The sequence below is a fragment of the Mustela lutreola genome, chromosome 4 (assembly GCF_030435805.1).
Source record: "Mustela lutreola isolate mMusLut2 chromosome 4, mMusLut2.pri, whole genome shotgun sequence".
NCBI classification, from domain to species: Eukaryota; Metazoa; Chordata; class Mammalia; order Carnivora; family Mustelidae; genus Mustela; species Mustela lutreola.
Genome location: NC_081293.1, coordinates 47,305,609 through 47,328,875, shown reverse-complemented (window position 1 = coordinate 47,328,875; position 23,267 = coordinate 47,305,609). Strand labels below are relative to the sequence as shown.

General features: G+C 47.2%; 1 protein-coding gene across 1 annotated transcript in view; it reads left to right on the top strand.

Annotated features, from left to right (window-relative positions):
* Nucleotides 1–23,023, top strand: part of SH2D4B (SH2 domain containing 4B) — an 81,777-nt gene extending 58,754 nt beyond the window's left edge. The window contains exons 8-9 of the mRNA XM_059172497.1: nucleotides 18,262–18,482; nucleotides 22,539–23,023. Of these exons, the coding sequence (XP_059028480.1) occupies nucleotides 18,262–18,482; nucleotides 22,539–22,631 (314 nt within the window). The 3' untranslated portion in view covers nucleotides 22,632–23,023. The remainder of the gene's footprint in view (nucleotides 1–18,261; nucleotides 18,483–22,538) is intronic.
* Nucleotides 23,024–23,267: the final 244 nt, after the last annotated feature.

The following is a 23,267-nucleotide window of genomic DNA, read 5'->3' as shown; positions in this document are numbered from 1 at the left end:
GACCACTGTGGGGGCACCTGGGTGGCTCAGTCATTAAGCATCTGCCTTCGTCAGGTCGTGATCCTAGGGTCCTGAGATCGATACCAGCATGGGATTTCCTACTCAGTGGGGAGACTGCTTCTTCCTCTCCCTCTACTGGCCTGCTTGTTAGCTCTCTCTCTCTTTCTTGCTCTCTCTCCCTCTCTCTGCCAAATAAATAAATAAATACATCTTTAAAAAAATGACCACTGTGACTCCTACCTAGTTCCTTCCCTTCCCTCAAACACATTTGGACGCGTTGTATGCTCCAAAGGGTAATGTGGATGAGGGATCTGAAGACATGGGACCCACTCTAGAACCTAGCAGCTCTGTGACCTTGGTGTGTCCTTTAAATCCACATCTATGAAATTGGGATTTTAACATCAATTTCATAGGACTTAGGAAGATCAAGCCAGCAAGTGTGCTTTGTCCACCCTAATGAGCCATGTCGGTGTGAGGACTGATGTCTCTCGGAGTCTGAGGTGGGCCACCAGAGACCCTGCCCACTCTGGGAAGCAGAGTGCCAGGATGGAGAGGAGGGGAAGGACAACTTGTTTCCTGCTGGGACCAAGGAGTTCTCTAGTCTCCTCTGTTAAAAAGAGGAAGTGGTAAAGTTATTCCTCCTTTTGTCTTTGTTCATTGTCATGTTCTAGGGGGTTATAAGAGAGCCTTCTTGTGCTGCAAAAATACTCCTGAGAAAAGCTAGTACATGGGAGCTTGGCTTTGGGGGGAAAAATCTATTTTTGGACTTCAACATGTATCTAAAATTATTAAGAGCATCCTCTGTCTGAACATTGGCTCAGTTGGACCCCATTTCTCTTCCTGTGCTTTGCTTGTAGAAAAACAGTCACAATGTGATCCATGGTTTATTGTTTTGGCAATGACCCACTGGCTGACTCACAGCTTGCCCTTGAGGCTTGGTGGGGAATGGTGCTAGGCAGTGGCTGATGTAGCTGGTGTTGATAAGCTCTTCCCACAGGTCCCTGTTCAGGTCCTGGGAGTGGATCTTGAAGATGGCCTCACCTGCATTCAGCTGGGATTTTATCGTATAAGGACAAAGTGGGGGCATCCCCGGGGAGGAGGTACTCCCCCCCAATCTAGACAGCGTAGTCTGCAGGGAGCTCAACAGTAGGGGGTGCATGCAAAGCTTTCCATGCAAAGCTTGAGCTCCCAGTCGTAATGGTCACTGCTTCTTACCTTTCCACACTGTGACTTCAGAGCATAGTTAGAAGACAGGAATGTTGAAGGTCCTAGTGCTTCGAGGTTCAAGAATGGGCCCCAACCTTCAGCCTTCTTGTTCACCTTGCTCTTGATCACAACACATCTCAACATGTTTGAGGGAAGGGAAGGAAGCAGGGGTCATTGTGGTCATTTTTAGTGACTACCCGGGGAATGTTTGTCTTGGAAAAGTCTTGGTGTGGGATGGACGGGAAAGCAGAGCCACCACTTCTCCATCTCTGAGGCTCTGTCTTGAGAAGAGGAGATTACTGGAGAGGACAGAACCAGAGCTGGGGGCTAGGACTTACAAAGAGAGACATTTCACTTCAAGAGAAGAAAGCTTTTTGGTGGCTACAGCTAATTATTGGGCAGTGTGGATGTCTAGAGGGCTCACTGTATGGGGGGGAATGGGGACCTTTAAGCTTTCTTTTCTTGGCGCCCAGGATACAGTGTGATTCTGAGCGTATATTCTGCTGACATCACTCCAGGACCACGGTCTCTGCTCCTCCAGAACCTCTAGAGTCTTCTCTGGTGCTCTGGTGCTTTGAAAACTATGTCCAGGGCACGGGGCTGGCCACGAGGGGGTGCCTGGGAGTCTACGGGCTGAGAAGGAAAGGTGTTCTTTCCTGATGACTGTGGGCTTCTTCACCTTGCTCATTTCTCTGTTGTTGGTGGTGTTTCTGCTGTAGAAGCTGAGGTACCGGCAGTGGGGACCCCCTGTGGATGGCCCTTATGGGAGTCCTGCAGGTGAAAGGCAGACTCACTGGGCTGTCCTGCAGGGAGGCAGCTCCCTGTGGAGTGGGAAGGATGGTGTCCAGAAGTAGAGGCTGGGTGGGACTGGAGTCTAGATTCAGCTCCTCCAGCTGCGTGCTCTGGGAGGGCCCCCTCTTCTCTGAGCTGCACAGAGCAAGGGGCTTGGATTGGCTGACTGGTGCTGATCGTAGGTAGTTGTCCTGGCATGACATTGCTGTGTAGTCTTGTGTGTTTGTGTGGTGGTGTAGACATATAGGCTGGCTTGATGGGCATCCCCTCACGGGAAGTCTCAACTGCTCCTGACCCAGTCATGGTTCGCTTTTTACAGGCGACCATCCTGAGGCCCAGAGGGCTTGAGAAACCAAACCCTGTCACCCAGCCGTAAGCATAGCAGCAGGAACGAGATGCAGGACTTCTGGATCCTGGCCTTTTCTACTTCATTTGGTGGTTCCTTGAATATACTCCTACCCAGGGAGGGAGAATGGGGGACAGACGTCTTCCCTCTGGATTCACTGTCCCTTACTGTATATTCATTTGAACCTGTTCTTCTTCTTCTTCTTCTTTTTTTTTTTTTTAAAGATATTATTTATTTGAAGGGCACCTCGGTGGCTCAGTGGGTTAAGCCTCTGCCTTCAGCTCAGGTCATGGTCTCGGGGTCCTGGGATCAAGCCCTGCATTGGGCTCTCTGCTCAGCAGGGAGCCTGCTTCCCCCTCTCTCTGCCTGCCTCTCTGCCTACTTGTGATCTCTCTCTGTCAAATAAATAAATAAAATCTTAAAAAAAAAGATATTATTTATTTGAGAGATGGAACGAATGAGAGGGAGAGGGAGAGAGAGAATCTAAAGCAGACTCCGCACTGAGCACAGCCTGAAGCAGAGCTTGACCCCCACAACTGTGAGATCAAACCAGGAGTCGGATGCTTAACCAACTGAGCCACCCAGGTGCCCCTCAGTTGAACCTCTTTTAGATGCAGTCAGAATTCTTCATTTTAAATCTCACCCTTGCTCATTCTGTGACCTTGTGGAGTGGAGCTGCCACTGGTCTCATGGCCCAGCTAGAGGGGAAATCTGGGAATACCCAGTTTGGCCTTTGGGATTACTCTCAGAAGCTAGCATTTCTGGGACCTAGATGGAGAGAGTGAGCCAGCTTGGGCCCCATCCTTGGTGTCCAAGATCAGCAGGAGGACAGGGAACCATGGTCAGGCTTTGGAAACTGTTGCAAGGTGGCAGCCAGCATGGAGGACCCCGTGCAACAAGGACCCAGGCACTAAATCCATGCTAAGCAAGGAAGAGCTGCGGAGAAAGTAGTCATACCCACTTTGCAGTTGGGTTGTGAGGATTAAGTGCATAATATCTATAAAGTGGTCAGAGAATTCCAGACATACAATAAATGCTTCCATTTGTCATATGGAATAAATAAACATGGTAGCCTTTGGAGATGCATGTCAGGATTTGAATATGTACATGGTGGCCTCCCACCCAGAGGCTAGGCCACTGCTGTGACTTGGAAGTAAAGGAAAAAGTGACATCAAATGATTGCATAAAAGAAAGATGATACTTATTTAACCTTATTTAAAAAGCACAAGTCTGAATTTTCTTACATCATGCCTACGATCCCCATCTTGAAATGTGTTTTGAAAGCTTTGAGGGTGATACAGGGTCATTGGGAAGGATGACTGGCATGTTTCAGACCCATCATGACACGTCAGATTGCCGAGTTCCCTCTCCCGAGCACAGTGTGGAGTGGAAATTTTTCACCAACTCGGATCCCAAATGCAAAAATTTCTAAAGAGAAGAAAAAGTAGGTCAGTTGACCTACTTTCCTCTTAAGTTCTTGCTTAAGCTGTTCCAGCTAAGAAATAAAGGAATCTTTTCTCTCCTTTAAAAAAAAAGTTGTGCACTGGCTGTAAAGTCTCAAAAAAGGATTACAAAAGAACAGCCACATTATTTTTTGCTTCAGGAAAGCATAGATCGTAATGGTGTTTTCAAGATCTTAACTCCTTCCTTTCGGCTGTCTGTAGCTCTGTGCTTCTGATTTCAGTCTGTTGTGCCTTATCCACCTAGCACTTTTGTTTCGGTTGTTTGCTGAGATCTTTGTCTTCTGATCCACACACATGGGGGCATGAGAAGGGCTTGGGCCTTCTAGCTGAATTTGAGAGAAGTGAAATTTCCTTTCCTGTTAGATTAAAAAGAAAAACAGAGTAACCGCAAACCGTGATGTCTACTGATGTAATTGATTTAATACTCTTCTGACATCCCCATTGTATTTCTGCTGGTGACAAAAGATCCTTCCTATCTTCCTAACTCTGGGAGGTTTCTATCATAGGTTCGAGCCTTCTTCAAATCCAGCAAGCTATTTTGGGGTTTTCTTTGCTCCAGGCTCTGTAGTCTAGTTTCCCACCTGTTCCCAGCCCCAAGCCCATCCCAGCCCTGGTACCCAAGTGCCCCAGCTCCTGCCAGAGCCATTGGCCTTCCAGTTTCCTGAGGGCAGGCACAGGGCTGAGCGGGAACATATGGGGGGGGGGGGTCGGGCGGGGCACAGCTGCTGTGCTCAGACTACTAACATCCCCCAACCTGTGAGAGGCCTCAAGGTCAGGACATGGAGCACAAGGTAAAAATCACAAGGGCTGTCTTTGGCACAGTCTGATGAACTTTTCGGCGGTCATTTGTCCTGAGATGGAATAAGTTACCTCCAGGAGTCCTGAGCTACTGCTGGGGTTTGTAAACAGAAGCCAGACAGCCCTTCAGTCAAAACAGTGAGAGCGTGCATGGTCCCATTTGATGGCGATTAGGTCAGACTGTGTGACTCTTCTCCCCTCACCTTCCCCACGTGGGCTGTTCTCTCTCGGCTTATCTGAGAAACCAATATGGTGGCTTCGACATTTGCTAGAGAATAAAGTCTAGTCACTATAGTAGTTGAGAAGCCTTTCTGGAAATGAAGACTCATTAATATTTATGCGTAATTATTAACAGTTTATCAGACTCAAATTACCTTCTGCTCCGTAATTAAGTTCTTTATAGATTTACTTGCCAGAGCATTTGCTTACAGGTTTCATTTCAAACAATGATGCCACTGTTGGGTGTTGTGATTCACGCTGGTCTCACCAGCCCTCAGAGGTGCACAGGGCAGGTGGGTGTCGGCTCCCCATGGGACAGTCTAGAAATGCTTCCCAGAGGGGAACAACATGGCTTTCATATGTAATTAATGTAGTGTCCTCCTGTAATTGGCCCCAATACACCGCCCCCTGCAGGCAGTGGGGCGTTACTAACACTGGTGCAGTCAAGTTGCAAGCTTCTGCCTACAAAGAAAGTGGAATTCCTTTACTTTTCTATATTTCTCCCTGTCACGAAGTTACCACCTCCACTCCCCATTTTCCTTTCTGGTAGTAGGGGAAAAAAATAAACTCTAGACCATTTTCTTTAACTTCGTCCTATTCAGTGGAGTCGTCTTTTTCGGGAAACTGGGTCTTTAGGATTTTCTCCCCTTTCTGCTTCTCTCCAAGAGGGCATTGAAGAATTTGGGGCTTCTCTCCACGGTGAGGAGGCTGTTGGGGGACAGGGCTGCCATGCAGATGTTCAGCCTTTGTCTTGCATGAGATTAGGTGGCTGAGGGAAAAAAGAGAGGCTATCCCTGGGTCTCTGCTGCCAAGCCCTGTACCGTGTATGGGGCTGCGTCCATCTGGAGGTTCACGGAAGCACCGCCTGGATCACTGACATCCCTGGAAAGGAGGCACTTAACCTTGTACTGGCCCTCAGGGGTGCAGTGTTTGCTCTCCATGGGATGTGGCTGGTCGACCTCCCCTGTGGGGTCATGCTGGCTTTTGTTTTAACAGATAATTTATGAAATTTTTACTTGGTGTTGGCTATGCCAAGGAAACATTTCCATGACTCCTCCTCCTACTGTCTGGAAGAGGTAGAAATACGGGTAGTTAGGGTGGGACACAGTGTTTATAGTAGGCCAGACACTTGCTCACATTTAGTGACTTATTTAATCCTTACATCATTGCTGTGTGCTTCCTGTTACCATTAGCCCCATTTCACAGACAAGTAAGCTGAGGTACAGAGAATTGAGGCCACTTTCCTGAGGCTCACTGTTAATAATTGGGGGCTGTGGGGCTTAAACTCTGGCAGTCCAGTGGACTCTAGGGTCCACACTCCCATCTGTAATGCAGAACAGCTTTGTCGCCATCTCACAGGTGAGGGTCTATGTTATGTAACTGCTCTCGGGGGCATCTGGGACTCAGGGGCGTAAAACTGGGAATTGTCAGGGTTGGGAATTGTCGAATTACTTGGGCAGGGGCATGAGGAGGCAGGCTCCCCATGTAAGGCATTTCTGTAATTAACTTATTGATCATTAATTTTAAGCTTCTGTTGTGTTAGACACTGGGCTAAGTACAGGACATTTGGTGGTGAGTTCAAATGACAGCTTCCCTGCCCTCATGGAACTCATATTCATTTACAAATAACAGAAAAAAAACCCCTGCTATAATCAAGAAGAGAATTTATTTTTTCATATGACTGAAAAATCCAAAGGTCGGGCTGCCTTCAGGCTTTGCTTGATCCAGGGAACTTAAGGTTTTAGCATCTGGGTTTTCTCCGTCTCTCAGCTCTGTTGCTCTACATGTTGATTTCATGCCTAAGCGATGTATCAGCTTGTGGTTGCCATGTCCCTTTTTGCTTAGGTTGAAGTCCAGCAGACAGAGGACATGCTTTTTTCTCAACACTCCCAATCCTACTAGTCCCTACTAGTTGTTTGCTGGGTCTGTTTGGGTCATGTGCTCACTTCTGAACCAGTCACTCTGGCCAGAACCATAAGACCTCTCTGATTGGCCAGGCGTGAGTCACATGACCATCCATGGGGCAGAACAGAATCCGTCCCATTGTATCAGCATAGACGTGAAAGGTGTGGCTTTCCAAAAGAAAGTCGGCATTCCCTTGGCAGGAGGAGGGCAACTGGTCTGGAGAGGGCAAGACCAAGGGATGTCTACCACAGAGAGGACAAGACCCGTCCTTTGTCCTAGTGAAACTGTTAGTCCAGTCAGCAAGGTGGGCCTGAAACGAACAATCTGATTATACTTTAAGTTGAAACTAGGGCTACGCAGGATCCTTGGGTAGCCAGTTTCAGAAGTCGTTCTGCTACATGGTTGCAATCCTCTGCACCAACTGTGGTGCTAGTGATTTGAACCAGGCATGTCAGCTTGGAGCAGGCGGTCGTGGGCATGGGATATTGCCCCTGGTGCATGGCTAGATCTGGAATCTAGAATCTTGTCCAGTGAAGCCCTTGTCTCAGCAGTTAGCCATGGTTAAATTTCATTTGGAGTTATAAAAAATGAAGGCATGTGGACTTATTCATCACAATCTCTGTGGCTTTAGGTTGCTTTAAGAAACCGTTGAGAATGAAGAGCTTAATAATTCCAGCCTCTTTAATGATATCGTCTGGAAAGTATGACAGTAAGAAAGGAAAGTCACAAAAATGAATGAGAAATAGCTAACCGGTTGATGGGGGAGTTGTTGGCCGGTGAGGCGTAGCTACCGTGAGAGCTGCAAGAAATATGCCCATCGATGAATTGAGACTCATAAAAAGTAAAACGTCGTGTCTGGCCCTCCTGCGTTTCGTTCTTTTCAGAGAGAAACCCTAACAGAGAAATAAAAGGAGCTCGTTTGGTTACTCAGGTTAATTTCCGAGCCATTGATTTAAGGGTTTGGTCTGGTGGTTCAAGAGAGGCTGGGAACTGAATCCAGGATTTGTTAACGTAGGGATTTATCGGTCCCATACAGCCGAGCATCTTTTGGAGGTGTGCTAGAAAGTGCCTTTCCTGTCCTGGGGCTGCCACCAGTTAGTACCGGTGGAATCAATATTTTGGTAGCAACTTGAAATTGTTGGTGTTTGAGAACATCTACATGGGAGATGATTAGGTGAGGCTTAGTGAAGGTGGCACGAGAAGAAGGGAGTCAGGAGTTGCTAGCCTCACCTTGCGAGGGTGCTGGTTGCCTGCGATATTAATGTGCGGGTATTGGACCAGGATGAGCAAGCCTGGACTTCTTGGCTATGCTGGCCATCTCTGCTTCTGACTCCCTGCTTCTTACCCTCCTGCTGTGCAATCGGGATGGGATAGGGGGAAGGGGGGCAGATGCACCGGAAGGCTTCTGTCCCCCAATTTTGTGCACAAATTTTTATGCAGAGGCCCAGCAGAGGGCGCTGTAGTAAGTTGCCTTGCCTCTGTGGTTCAGCACTCAGAGGAACCTTGGACTATTTTGTTACAACTTTTGTCTTTCTTACTGAGTTAGAGATTTTTCAGATCTGTCTGCATGTCAGCGGTTCTCAACTTGCCAGGGATGATTGTGCTCCGTGGGGCAGTTCACAGTGTCTGGAGGCATATTTGGTTGTCTTTACATCTCCATCAAACTTTTGAATTGTTGCTAGAAAGGTAGTTATACAAGTATAATTTCTTGCTTACCTGTTTTTATAGGTGATCTTACCTTGTATGGACTTTTGTGTCCTGCTAATGCCTTAAAAAGAACCCTCAAAATTTTCAATTCCTTTGGTTTTAAGAGTCTCTTTCAGTTTAACTCAGTTATATTCTAGCAAACATCCAATTTTTCCATCATCACTCCCCTTCCCCAATGGCATTTGGGTGTAGGGGGAGCTCATAGCTTGGGAAGAAGCCAAAGATAGGTCCTGGTTGATCCCTCATCTCTAGGCCTTCTTCTCTGTTTTTACGAATCCAATGGTCTGCTGCTTCTGGAATCATTTGTGAGTGTTGGACACTGAATATAGCTGGGGTCTGGGGGCTCCCCTTCTCCACACTGATTGTCCCTCAAACTTGACTTGGCCCTATCCTGGCTCTTGCTTGGCCTCCTGAATTTCAACAGCTTCCATCAATTAACTGTTAGAGAAGACCATCCACCTCAAGGCCTAGGTTCTGGAGTCACCTTGCCTCTTTTCTGGGCTATGCTTTTAATGATGTTTATTTTCTAAATAAACCCCAGGTCCGAAAGGTTCAGTTCAATGGCCATCTCTTCCCTCCCTGGTCCTCCTATTGTATTATAATAATGGAAGGAAGCCAGGCTTGTTCCTAATTTGTTTATTTTCTTACTCTCCTTTATGCTCCTCTGACATCCCCTTCCTCCTCAATAAGGAGCCGTCCTGATAATGATGAGTGTCTGTTCAAAGGGTTCTTGTATATATATTATGTATGTATCACCCAAGGGAAGTTATTCTGCTCCTTATTTTCTTTTTTTCTCATGGTAATGTTACATGTGATTTGACCTTGATGCTTTTTTGTGGCTATTTATTTTATGATTTTATTTATTTTGAGAGAAAGAGTGAGTGCACGAGAGAGCAAAATCTAGGGGCAGAAACAGAGGAAGAAGCAGACTCCCTGTTTAGCAGGGAGCCTGATGAGGGACTCCATTCCAGGACCCTGAAATCATGACCTGAGCCGAACGAAGACAGATGCTTAACCAACTGAGCTACCCGGGTGTCCCTTATGGCTATCTTTTTTAAAAAAATTATTTATTTGAGAAAGAGAGAGAGAATGAGTGGGGAGGGGCAAAGGTAGAGGGAGAAGCAGACTCCCCACTGAGCAGGGAGCCCATTGTGGGACTCCATCCCAGGACCCTGAGATCATGACCTGAGCCGGAGGCAGAGGATTGACCAACTGAGCCACCCAGATGCCCACTTCTGCTGTTTTTGTGATGTGTCTACAAAGAGGGTATTAGGGTCCGTGATCAAAGGAACAAGACCGACACAAAGCAAAAGTCAAGCAAAGCTTTATTTTGCACCAAGCATTGAAAATCAAACCGACCAGTCAGGGCTGTCTCTTAACAAAGAGGCAATACCGACCAGGATGCCAACCCCGATGACTTCCCTTACCTGATGACTTCCCTTAACCGGCGATGCCGCTCCCCAGCGACGCTCCTGACAACCACGATGCTCCCCACGATGCTGCTCGTTGATCCCTGCTCCCACCAACTACCCCTACTACTCCCCTGCCTCACAGACTAACCTTTATAGAGGTGGTTGAGCCTGGCCCACACACAGGTGACCAATGAGATTGCAACACACAGGGAAAACTGCACAGTCATGCTTGGTCAGCAATACAGGTGGCCAGTTGAATTCCAACTCACCATAGCAAATATATGTGCGCCCCACTGATTGGATGTCTCCATCTGGCCTGGCCCGCCCCCATATCCGGGACCTGCAAGCAAGTTCCTCCAGGAGGGGAAGGGTCAACCCAAGCCCACAACAAAATGGCTCCCTCTGGCCAACCCGGCCCTTACAAGGGCAGCTTGCTTCCTGGGGTAACCAGGCTCTGTTCCCCTCTCCCACATGGGTCTGGACATTCTCCTCCTTCCCTTTCTTTTCTCTTAACTTGCTCCATTTTGATGCTACTCCCAGTGATCAAAGGTGGTCCCCAAGCTGTCTCCAGGGGCCTCTTGCCCTTCCCCAGGATTGGGGAAGGCACATCTTCCCCAAGTTTCAGCTGCTGTTCTTAAGTTGGCCTCCTTCTTTCCAGTGAATTCCTGTTGACTGCTCTCAGGTCCATCAGTCACCCTGGTGTCTTTCCTCTTCTTTTTGCAAAACACTGTTTCACGAAGGTCTTGGGTTGATTGTTCCCACTCCATTTGTATCTGGGGTTCATGGGACTACCTTGCCCCCTAGTTTTGTGGGAAATGTAGTCCACCGACTTTGGGTTTTGTTCTTGACTTGTTCTGCTTGTTTTTCTTTGGGGATTTGGAGAGATTGGAAAATGCTGCTGCTGCCACTTCTTCTCCTACTCTGCACTTAGGTATATTGACATGAAAAGTAAGGTGCTTTAAATATCATTTGTATTTATCACTTTATCTCATGGAGCCTAGGTTACAAGAGCCATGCTGTTTCTACCTCTGGCCTGTTATTTCTAATTGCTGCACAGTGTTGCACCGGGTGCATCTACCAAATTTGGCTCATCCTCTCCTCAAGTCCTGGACACCCACCTTGCCCTCAACTGATCAGCACCACAATTAACCCAAGGGTCATTTACATTTCTTTCCAGGGACCCTTATGGACCTGTGTGAGGATTTCTTTATAATATATCTCAGGAATGGAATTGTTGGATTAGAGGGTAAATGTGCAGTTATTCCGATTAGGGGTGCCCGTGGCTCTCTGGAAGGCTGATCCAGTCCTGATTCCCAGCAGCCTTCCATGATGGTCACGCTCCTTCCATGTTCCAAATCCCACACCAGAACATGGTGGAAGTCCCGGCTCCCTTCCCGGGCTCCCAGGAGCTCAGGGAGGCTGGCAGCCATCATCTTCAGGTTGTTCCATCTCCACATACATCATTCTGCCTAATTGTGGCTGCCTTATGCGAGTGCATGGCACCTGCTAAATTCTCCACAAAACTAGGACATAGGACACTTCTAGTTCCTCTGTGGGGTGCAGGAACATGAGTGGGGGCCCTCCCTTTAGTCCCTCTTCCCCTCTGTCCCACCCTAACTGAGGAAAACTCTTTCCCGTTGGGCAGGGATTTCTCACAGGACCTCCCTATGTGCCTTCTAGAGTAGGTCTATAAAACTGTTCAGACCTCCAAGTACTCTTCGAAATATAGAGGGAGTTTGTAGAATGTAAAAATCCACTTTTTACCTCTTTGCCAGCCCTGGCTTGCAAGAGAGATTACATTCTAGCTCAGTCAGTCTCAAACCTGGCTGCATATTGGAATTACCTGAGAAGATTGTAAACATTAGTGATGCTTGTGGTACCCAAAATGAATTAAAGAAGACTCTGTCAGAGTGGGCCGGGCTTGAGAACCATGCTCTAGGGACTCCAAACAGCCAACACTGACATTTAAAGCTCATTAATGATCCTTTCTTTTCTTTTTTTTTTTTCCTGGTTGATAACCTCCCCAACCCTCAAAGGACATTGACTGACTTGGAATGAATGTCATGGCATGATGTGTGGGGAGGTGAAGAGCCATGATATTTAAATCCTTAAAATATTAAACATTGAATATATACAATGTGTGCACATACAGATGTGAAGGGCATGAAGGGAGCTTCAGAAGTGGAGGCGTGACCCATCCTGGAAGCACCCGTGTGCTCCTGACCTTGGGTCGCGCTGGTCCTTCCACCAGACAGGATCCCCCTTCTGGCCATATGCTCTATCAGATCTTCACTTCATTATTGTTTATATATAAATCTCCAAACACTGTTGCCTTTAGCTTTGTGAGCTTTCCACTTTCATACCAAGGGAATACAGTGTAGTTATTTTTTAGTTATTAGCTTGTTTCATGCTTCATTGAAAAAAAAAAAAACCTTTCCTCGTGGCATTTTTTTTTTTTACCTCTGCTGTTTGGAGCTTAGACCACTCTCAAGGCCTATCTCTCTGTGGTTAATGGAGAGGGTGTAACATGCATATTTCATATATTATCAAGTTGATACATATCTTTATCCTCTTCTGAAACACACAGAATATATATTTTTTTAATTTTTCAAAAGTTTTATATATTTAAATAACCTCTACAGCCAACGGGGGGGTGGAGCTCCTACTCACAACCCCGAGAGCAAGAAGTGTATGGTCTTACAATGGAGCCAGCCAGCCTCCCCCTCCACATGCAGTACTTTTAAAGTCCAATGATTCCACTCTCAATGGATCAGATGTTGTCTGTATGACAGTTCTTTCTTTTAAATCCTCAAATTATCCATTATTAGTATTGTTTTGTAAATCAGCATCTCTTTTTAGATTCACCTGCAGGATCTATGCTCACCATTCCTTCTAGCCCCTCAGACTCTCTGTCAAGGATCAAATTTCTTCCACCTGAAGTATGTCCTTTAGATTATCTTTGATGGTCCATTTTCTCAATTTTTTTTTCCTGAAGATGTCTTTATTTTATCCTTTTCCTTGAAAGATGGTTTCATGAAACACTGTTATTTTTTTTCTCAGCACCCGGAAAATATTATCCCATTGTCCTCTGGCTTCTATGAGAGCAATGAGAAGTTAACCATCAGTCTAATGGTTCATTCTTTGGAGATAATCTGCCTTTTCTCTCTGGCTGACAGAATGAGACACTAAGTGGCTTTGTGTGGGTTCACCGCGATGCGACTTTGATGAATCCCCACTCATTCAGTCTTTAACTATGGCCTCCTCTCCTTCTCGCCCGTATTCTCTGGGGTCTGGATTGTACACGTGCTACAGCTTTCAGCCCATCCCCCTTTCTTTTCCTGTCCTGCGACTTCAGTGAAGCTTCTCGTAGGTTCCATTTATATCAATGTGCCATGGGGGTGTCCTTCTCTTCACTCATCACGTCCCTCCCTCTCCCCTCCCACGCCATCAGCTGTGCTCACTGCTTGCTCTCAGAATCTACCCAGCCCCAGAAGCCCACTTCACCTCTCCCTTCACTGCCGCTCTCAGGCCTGTCCTGACTTCTCCAGGTCGCATTAATCTCCTCCTGCTCTGTCTTTCACAGCAGCACTTACTGTCCTGTGATGAGGTAACATGCTGTAGAGCAAAGAGCCCCGGACTTGGAGTCCGAGGACCTGAGTTCAAATTCTGGCTCTACCACTTACTAGCTCTGGGACCTGGGTAAGTCACTTTTCTCGCTGACCCTCGGTGTCCTCAGTTATGAACTCACGGTGATCGGGATGTTAAGAGGACGGAGGCGGATGAGTCCCTGGATGGTGCCCAGGACTGGCTGTGATGGGGGCTTCTTATGTAACCCCCGATGTGTCCTTTTGCCCCCCTGCCTCAGCATAGAAGCCGTCTCTGTCAGACTCACAGTCCGGGAGCTGGAGTCCAGCCCTATGACTGTGGAACTGTGGCTATGAAGCCATCCCCGCATGAAGGGACTGAGGTCCCTGGCTTGTGTGCCTCCAGTTCGTACCCCCAGGGGCCATCTATCCATCCTTGAACACACTCACATTCTATGTTTGGAATCATGAGTCATTTCTCATTGCCCTCGAAATTAAGTCCAGAATCCTTCTAACGGTATGGAGAGCTCTTGGGGGCTTGGCCCCTGCCAACCTCTACGTATCTCACCATTGGTGCCACGTGGCTCCTACTTTGGCCCTCCCTCAGACACAGGGAACCAGTCGCTAATCCCCTCTGCCAACGAATCCTTGCCTTGCACCTCTGTTTTTCACCTTTCTGGTCTCAGTACAGCTGTCCCTCCCACGCTTGGCACCAGAGCTGTGTAGGGTGGTCCCCCAGGGACTCCCTCAGCTCCTAGGGCCTTGAGCACCACTGGTTACAGTGAGCCTTTTCTTAAAAAAAAAAAATAAATAAAATCAGTTGATCTTTATTTCTGTCCAGAGTCAAGGCTTCTGGAAGGCAGGAACTGTTTTTCATGCAGTGCTGATTCCCAGGCACCCAGCATGGGGCTTGGCTCCTACACAGTTGTTGAAGGGAGGAAGTAGAGAAATTATAGGAAAAACCACATTTCCCATTGTTGACAGGTAGGAACTGGCTCAGAAGGGACCAATAGTTGCATTCTCTAGTCATCATTCCAGAACAGCTACCATGGAACATTGTGTACGAAGGCTGCCAGGCCTGGTCATTGGCAGAGGCAGAAAGTTCCCATGATCCCTGGGGAGCAGTGTGCTTGCTCCCCAGTCAGAAGAGGTTGGGGGAAGCCCTCCCTCCTTTCCTTAGCCAAGAGGCCATAGAGTGTTTAGAAGGGACGGAGGTGGGATGGGGTGAGGTGTGATTATTGCTTAGTTCCCAGGGTACTTGGGCTTAGAGGCGATCCAGGGAGAGAGATGAGGAGGGCAGAGTGTGGATGGGCAGGAAAGTGTAACAGCTTCTCCTTGTAAGTGACCTACAGGCCTCCCCACCATTGACTGATTCTCCTGGGGCTCACGTTTTCTGTGGAAGGGTCTATGCCATCGTGAACTATGAGGATTCACTTCTTTTGGTCTTGGGCCGAATTACAAAGTGTGGGGGGGCAGAGTTCACAGATGTTTATTATCCCAGACAGCTGGAGAGTCTGCTAGGGATGGTGTAGCTGGGGCCCAGGGACTCAAGCAGTCCCCATCAGAAGTCACCCTCTACAACCTCTGGAGGGACTGGGTTCATGGGTGTGGGCAGCACAGCCTGGCAGTGCCCTGACCATGGCTGCTTCCAGGACGAAGTGACATCCCAGTGTGGCACAGGAGTGGTACTCTTGGGGTAGCCGAGGCAAACTAGTTATGCTCTCTGGCACTGTGGGGAGCTTGCTCACACATTAATTTAACATCGGCTCAAACAACCTTACACCGTAGAAGGATTAATGGTACCAGTTAGCAGATGAGGACACTGCCCTGGGTTTCAGAGAGGCTTGAATAACCTGCCCAAGGCCACCTGTTGAACAGGTCCCTGAGCTGTGATTTTATTTTTATTTTTAAAAAGATTTTGTTTATTACAGAGAGAGTATGCAAGAGAGAGCATGAGCAGGGGGGAGCTGCAGAGGCAGAGGGAGAAGCAGGCTCCCCACTGAGCAGGAAGCTTGAAACAGGACTGGATCCTAGGACCCTGAGATCATGACCTGAGCTGAAGGCAGGCACTTAATTAACTGAGCTACCCAGGCACCCCGAGTAAGCTGTGATTTTAGTCCATGCTCTTGATTACTGCTCCAAACAAGCCTCTCCTTCCCCAGCATTCCAGGTGCTTGAGGCACAAAAGTCAGCATTCAGTGTCAGTCTGGGTCTTCTAGGAAGCAGAAGTGCAAGCCATTTCCTGAAAAAAGCACCATGAAGGATACAAAGGAGTGCTCTGAGTCAAGGGCACTGGGTTCTGTACCCCCTCGTGCCCCCCGGGGCAGAGCAGGCTTCGGTGGTGGATCCTGAGCAGCCGCTGGGCACTTCTTGGCACTGGACACTTCTGGCAGCAGAGTCTCTCTTGAGGGAAGACTTGAGCAGCGGCTCCCACAGTTGCCACAGGCTTTATCCTTGAGTCCTTCACAGCCTGTTTACTAATACACTGGAGCCTCTAGGCAGGTGTGATGAAAGCTCAAAGGTGGCTCTCCCGGTGCGGTGCGGCCTCCGGGGATAGGGATGGCTTCACGGCTGGGTGGGGCAGGTTGCGCACTGAATAAAGGGTCCCTGCCAAGGGGGTTGGTTGCAGGGAGGAGGAGTCAAAATGCGGAAATGTGAGCTTGGCCATTTTGGCCTAGAGAGGCATTCTTTTCAAATTCTACCACTCAGAGGGACCTCCACTTCTCACTTGCACAAAGGTAGAGAGTAGGTGACGGGCAGCCTGGGCTTCCCAGGAGAGAAGAAGAGGAGTCAGGGTCCGCTGGGGCAAAGGGGGCTGGGGACCGGCAGGAAGCTTCTGCACTTGTGGTAAGCAGTGGGCAATGGTGCATGGGGTGAGTGAGGCAAGGAGCCTGGAGAGGTGGGTGGCGGGGGGTGGTCCCAGAGCCCAGTGTCTCTCATTCCCAAGTCTGGACTCTGCCAGAGACCAGGGAGGCCATTCACAGGTTTTAGATCACAGACACGTGATATTGTCCTTTTGGTGTTACTGTTAGCTTTCAGATATTAAAATGTCAGGTACTATTCAGCTGTGACTATTCAGTCTCCTGCCCAGTGGAACAATTCTCTCCTCCCCAGTTTTCAGTCTTGTCTGGGCTTCAGCTGGAGGTAGGTGGAGTGGAGAAGGGGGTGACATTTTCTGGTCCTTCTTCCTCCCGGCCCATGGCTCTATTCTGTCTCCTCTTGCTTTTCTCCCGACAGCGGTCTCCTTTACGGTCTAGGTTTTCTGGCATTGGGGCAGGGAGTTGGGTGAGGGATGGTGCTGAGTCTTCCGACAGATTCCAGGTGACCATCTTGGTCCTCTTTTGGCTGTCACTGCTTCCCTGGCAGAAGGCATGGACATCCTCCCCTGAGCAACCCTAGCGTGCATCCTCCTGCCTATGGGGAAATTGCACGTGATTCTTCAGGTGTGCTGTGGTAGAAGAGCTCCCCACTTCCTTCCCACTCCCTTCTCCCTAGTTTCCTACTAATAGCGCCTGGCTGGGGAAAGGGTGGCTCGCTCGATTGCCTCTTGATAAGTTCTAGGTAAGGAGGATGGAGGTGAGCCCCAAATGTGTTGGTTGTCTTTAAAAGGGGGATATGTGACAGCGTGGTGGCCTCTATGTCCTCTGCTTTGGGCACAGGGAAAGTTCTGCCACATCTCCCATAAATAGGAGAGCAATGGAAGGGGTGTGGGGGGAGCAGGGAGTACCCACAGGAAAGCTTGAGAGTGGCACGAGGGTGTGGGGGAGAGAAGTCACAAGTGTGTAGTCCCTCTCACGGTTACAGGGACCAATAACTCAGCTACCTTCTAGCCCTTTGCTACGTGACTGTCAGTAAATGACCCCATTGCATGTATGCAGAGGGTAACCAAGTGGGTGTATAAAAAGGACTGTGCGTTTCTCCTCTCCCTCAAATATGATTAACAGTAGCCAACACTTCCACAGTGTCTCTCAGTTAATGTGTTCGAATTCTTTATCCGACTTGAAAGTCATAAGGTGTCCTTGATGTAGATGAGTAAGATGATGAATCACTTAAACGTCAGAGGGCATTGGAGAAGTCAAGGTGTTGGCTGAGCCTCAGGTCGCCCAGATGAACGCAGGTTGAGCAGGTCACCTAGGCTTTCTGGCTTCTGCCCTCTTCCCGCTGCCCTGCCTTGCGAGGCTCAGGCTCTTCCCTCCACATATGGCTTCCTATGCTCTACCCAGATAACAGCATCTTCTGAAAATCCTTTTTGGGGATTGCCACTGACAAATAATCAACTCCAGGTCTGGACCCACATCATCATCATGAAAGAATGCAGAACCCGAGAAAATTTTGAGCTGTTTTCCACAGGTGGGCGGAGGAGGTCTTTTTACTTAAGAGGACCTACTGTTTCCAGGTGCTCACTTATGGGTCCTGGCAAGATAACCCGGGTCATAACTGTAAGTCACTCTGCTGTTGTCATTAAAGCAGGGCTCAATGCTCTCCACAGGGCAGTGCTTGCTGACTTGTATTTGTAATCGATAGATGCTCTAATTCCTGCTCATTACTAATTCTTTGCTTACCCAATTAATCCAAATCAGTGAGGCTTAATTTGGAGGAAAGCGTGCTAAACTCAGGTCCTAAAAGAAACTCTGCCCGCAGGCTCACAGCTGGTTGCTCTAGGCCAAGATGAGTCCTGGGTGGAATGAGACGAGTGCTGGACAGCTCCCGAAGCCCTCTCTTTCCTGATATCATGGAAACAGGATGAGGGGTAGGGATGAGTCTGGGAGAGTGGCAGAGGAAAAGTTTGCTGAACCTACTGACTTTTTCTTTTTTCTTTTTAAAATCAGGAATTATTAGTCGAGAAGATGCAGAAGATCTCCTCGAGAACATGACAGAGGGAGCATTTTTGGTCCGGGTCAGTGAGAAAATCTGGGGTTACACCCTCTCCTATCGCCTGCAGAAAGGGTTCAAGCACTTTCTTGTGGATGCCTCTGCGGACTTTTACAGCTTCCTGGGAGTGGACCCCAATCGCCATGCAACGCTCACGGATCTCATTGATTTCCACAAGGTATCCTTCAGAGGGGTGCTGGTCAGGAGCTAGAACTGGTAGAAATGTGAGGTGAAGGAGCGCCAGGCTGCAGGTGTTCCAAGAGATGGGGTGGAGAGGGAGCAGGCAGCCCAGCAGGTCCACAGGATCACAGGGATGTGTGGAAGGGTGGAAGAGGGCAGAGATTGTCCAGATAGGCTCTGGGGCCTGCTGTTCTTTTCTCTGGCTTGCCCTCTGACTAAGGCAAGCACTTCCAGCCCTGGTCCCTAAGCTTCTCCTCACCTCAAGTCTCTGAGTGCTCCTTACTGCTAACATTTAGGGACTAGCTGACCCATCTTCTGCCCAAGCCCACAGCCCACCTGCAACTCATCCCCAGGATGTCCTGCTTGAGGACATTCTAGTCAGGCCTCTGGCAGCTTTGTAGAATTAGCTGAAACTTAGCCGTCCACCCTGTGGCTTGAGAAGCTTTTCTAATAGGGTTACCACATCTCTTGTTCCAACTACAAGGATATGTACATGTGTGGTATGTGTGTGACTTTGGGCAGGTTCCTTAGTCTCACTGAACTTTACCATCCTAACCCGGCAAATGGATGTAAATAATAGTCAAATCACATGACCGATAAATGAGGCAATGTCGGTAACAGTACTCCTTAACTGTGAAGTGGTGTGGAAGTTCTTGTTTTCCAGAACTCTCTTTGTCATTTGTCCCCCTACTGTAGACATCTCATGAGGAAAGATGGTGCCTTCCAAAGTATGTACATAGACAGAAGCAACTTTTGTTGCTGTTTTGTGTTTCTTTAGTTTTGTTACTTCTTTTGTGACTGTCAGCATGGTAGTAACTGGGAGAAAGCCAAAGGTGGAACTCAGTGAGTCACAAGGGTGAGAGAGAGAGATGCCTAGAAACAGAGCCTTGGTCGCTCTCCATCTTCCTGAGATTTGCATCTGTAGCAAGGGTCACAGAATTCCCGAACCGTCTCACTGGGTTTCTGCTGTGATAGGGACTCTTGGATTGGTTTTGCTTTTTCTTCATGGATGTCCCCAGGGATCTATGGACAGCTCTTGACTTGACCTTCTAAGTAAAGCACAGAGAAAATGACCCATTTACAAATGTCTAGATGTTGGGTGGACAGGACTCCTGGAAAACTGACTAATCAGGGTTAGGGCAGATTTCTACCCATGTTGGGAAGAGCTTTTCTAACAACTCTAGGGAGTTATTATCCATACACACCCTCCCTGTCTCTACAGGTGTGTGTGGATATTGACACCTTCTCTGTGTCAGGCATCATGTCCGGTGCTGTCCATCCATGTTCTTGCTTCCTCTTCATGACAAACTTATGAGGGAGGCAGACTAGTCCCATTTCATAGATCAGGAAACCAAAGCCGAGGAGCTTGAGTAGCTTCCCTAAGTGTTCATGGCTGACACCACATGGCCCAAGAGTTAATCCTCAGGCCATCTGCCTCTAAAGATTGTGCCTTTTCCTCTGTACCACGATGTTTGGTTTCCCTGCCCACTATAAGCTGCTGCGAGCAGTGATGAACTTCTTGTCCTTGGAAGTATTCAGGCACAGGGAAAAGTCCATCTCTCAGAGATGCTATGCTATGGTTCCTGCATCAGAAGGTTAGAACAGAAGACTTTGAAGGTCTTTATCCTCTTTCAAATATAGGGTTGGAGACTTCTGATGTAGTTTCTTACACTATAGAGGGGGTTCATCTATGCCCATGTGGAGATCTGTTGGTCAGTGTGTATATGTTAAAGATTTAATTACACAATTAATTTATGATTACATTCTAAGAATAATCAAGGACAATACAAGGTGAATGCCTTGTCCATTTCAAATCTCCATTTCCATTCTCCACCTTGAAGTATTAGTTTGCCATGTTACTATTCAAGTATTTCCTGGGCATTAACACAAATTTACATAAGGAAAACAGTTTTGTTATTTTCCACATAAACTGGCAATTCTTTTTTTTCTAATTAAACTATAAATTTAATGCAATTCTCCACCCAAAAAATACACCAAATAGGATGGAGATTTTTAAAAAAATGACAGGATTTTCCAGACAAAACAGAAATGTACTTGTTTAGACAGGAGAATTCTAAAAAATAAGGATAGTGGGGTGAGATTAAACTGGATAATTCGTTACCAATTGCTCAGCAATTTGATTTTTTAGCAGGATCAATATATCCTATGTGTGTTTTTTCAAAGCATGGTCACTGGAAGTAGGCTGCTAAATTTTACATCCCAACTTCATTGCTATGTGTGACTTTGGGCAACTACTAAAGTTTTTGTGCTTTAGTTTTCTCCCCGGTAAGATGGGTTTCCAAACAGCACGCACCTCCTTAGGGTCCCTGGGAGGTTTCATTGAGATATCACTGTGTAAAGTGCTACGGCACTACAGCTGACATTTGTGAGTCATCAGGACGTTGGCTGTTATGGAATTGCGTGTGCTGAGTACACGTACCAACCACATCCACACACATGCCCTGTGGTTTTCCATGATGGCCACTTACATAGCTTCCAGGTTTCCATCATCACAAACAGGGCTGCAGAGCTTTGCTTGTCCCTGTCCCTTTGGGCACAGGTGCAAGTATTTCTCTAGGATGGATCTGTCATATTGGAATTGCTGGATGGAAGATGATGCACGTTTTCATTTGAAAAGATCTGCCAGATTGCCCTCCAAAAATGGAGTGCCAACTCATGCTTCTGCCAAAACTAGATGAGGCTGTTTCCCCACACGGCTGCCAGCCCTGGGGATTATCAGTCATTTTAATTTTTTCCCATCAGATCGGCAGATGCTCTATCTCACCGTTGTTTAGCTTGCATTTCTCCAATTACTCCTGACACAGAGGATCTTTTCATATGTTTAATGGCCCTTTGAATTTCTTCTGTGGATTGTCCGTTCCTGTCCATTGTCCATTTTCTGCTTAGATGTCTCCTTTCTTACCGACGTGTCAATTCTTCCGGCAACTAAATTGAGCTTCAGTTATGTCTTTTCTGCTTCTCAGGTTTTCTACTGAGATTTTTATTTTTATTTAAGTGGGTACTCTTTTCATTTATAGGTTCTTTAAAAAAATAATAGCCCATTCTTTTTTTTTTTTTTTAAGATTTATTCATTTATTTTGAGGGACACAGAGAGGGAGAGAGTGAGCACATGTTGGGGCAGAGGGGAAGGGGGCATGGAGTGTGAAGTCTGACACGGGGCTCGATCTCATGACCCTGAGATAATGACCTGAGCCGAAACCAAGAGTCTCACACTTAATGGGCTGTCCCGCCCTGGTGCCCCATAAATAATGGCCCATTCTTACTTCACAGATGATTTATCTTCTTATTCCACTGAGGAGATGAATACTCATCCCTCAAAGGCTCTTACCGTTTGTTTTTATAAACTTGATGTTTTCTTGGGAGGTCAGTTCTGTTGTTGAGTTTGGCATCTTTCTTGTATGGGTATAATGTTCCATAAGTATGTACACATTTTGAGTTATGAGTTGGTGTCTGAACTTTGAATTTCCTGCTTATCCATCAATGGATATAGTCCCTGTTTCCCGAATCCATTCTCTCTATGCTGTAAGGGCTGCTGCTGACAGCGAGTAACTTATCTTTCCGACATGGAAAGTCTGAGCTTTTGTGGACTCTTTGGCCTTCCAATGGAGGGCGGTGCCTCACCTCACTTCCGGTCTGCCCCTCCTCACTTCCGGTCTGTGGAGGCAAAGACATCTGCAGCCTGGGGCTCCTCAGCCTGTCCCTCTGATAACTTGCTCCAACCCCTGCCTCACCTTCCCTCCTCTGATAATCTCATCCTGTAGGTCTTCTGGGTTTCAAGTACTCTTCAACACCTATCTTTGTTGATGTCCTTCCTTCTTATTTTCCCATATTGGATTTATTTCCATTTTCCCAATATGGCTCTATTTCTTTTTTAAAAAGCAGATTTTTTTTTTCTGTCATTTTTATAAATTTGAGTGAGGAGGAGGCAGATACATATTCATAGACTTTCTATCTTGAACTGGCCTCTCTCTGGTGGATGTTTATTTCCCTTGCTTGATTACAAGTAATTCTTCCCTTTTGTTTTTCCTTTTAGGAGGAAATTATCACTGTTTCAGGGGGAGAGCTGCTGCAGGAACCCTGTGGACAGAGGGACAGCCCACCAGACTACCATCTGTTGTTTGAGTGATTTTTTTCCCCCCTTACCAATTGGATTTCTTTGGGTATCCATTTTTTGAACTCAACTTAAGAACTTCCTGGCTCAAATCCTTATGGCCTTCCGGAAGATCCACCACCACCAGCCAGAGGATTAAGTAGATTAGTATGTCTCAAAGGATATGAAATATACGTGCTATTGGTCCCCATCCCTGTGCCGAGGACAGAAATTGCTCTTAGCTGATGCAGCTCTTTCAAGAAGAGTTTAGTTATGACTTCAGAGAATGAAGCCTATTTGCCATGGCCACCCTAAGCTGAGCCCCCAGAGCACATGGGTTATGTTTTAATAATCCAAAATAATTCCAGTGCCGAACTCTGAATGTAACCAGTGGTAGACATTCAATAAATGTTTGTGGAATGAATACAGCTCTTCTGAAAGTCTTCCAACACTAACCAGTTTTTTCTAGTAAGTTATTTCCTACCTGTTCTGTCTATAAAGTCATGGAGAGTATAGACGAAATATTGCAAAGGATTTATATGGAAAATATAGATGCTGCGTCTTTTATGATGTACATTATTGTCCTCATTGATTTTTATCATTGCAATAATTACCTAAGGCTTCTGAGACGTAGCTTCCAGAATAGGTAGCTGATACTGCCCTGCCTTCTTT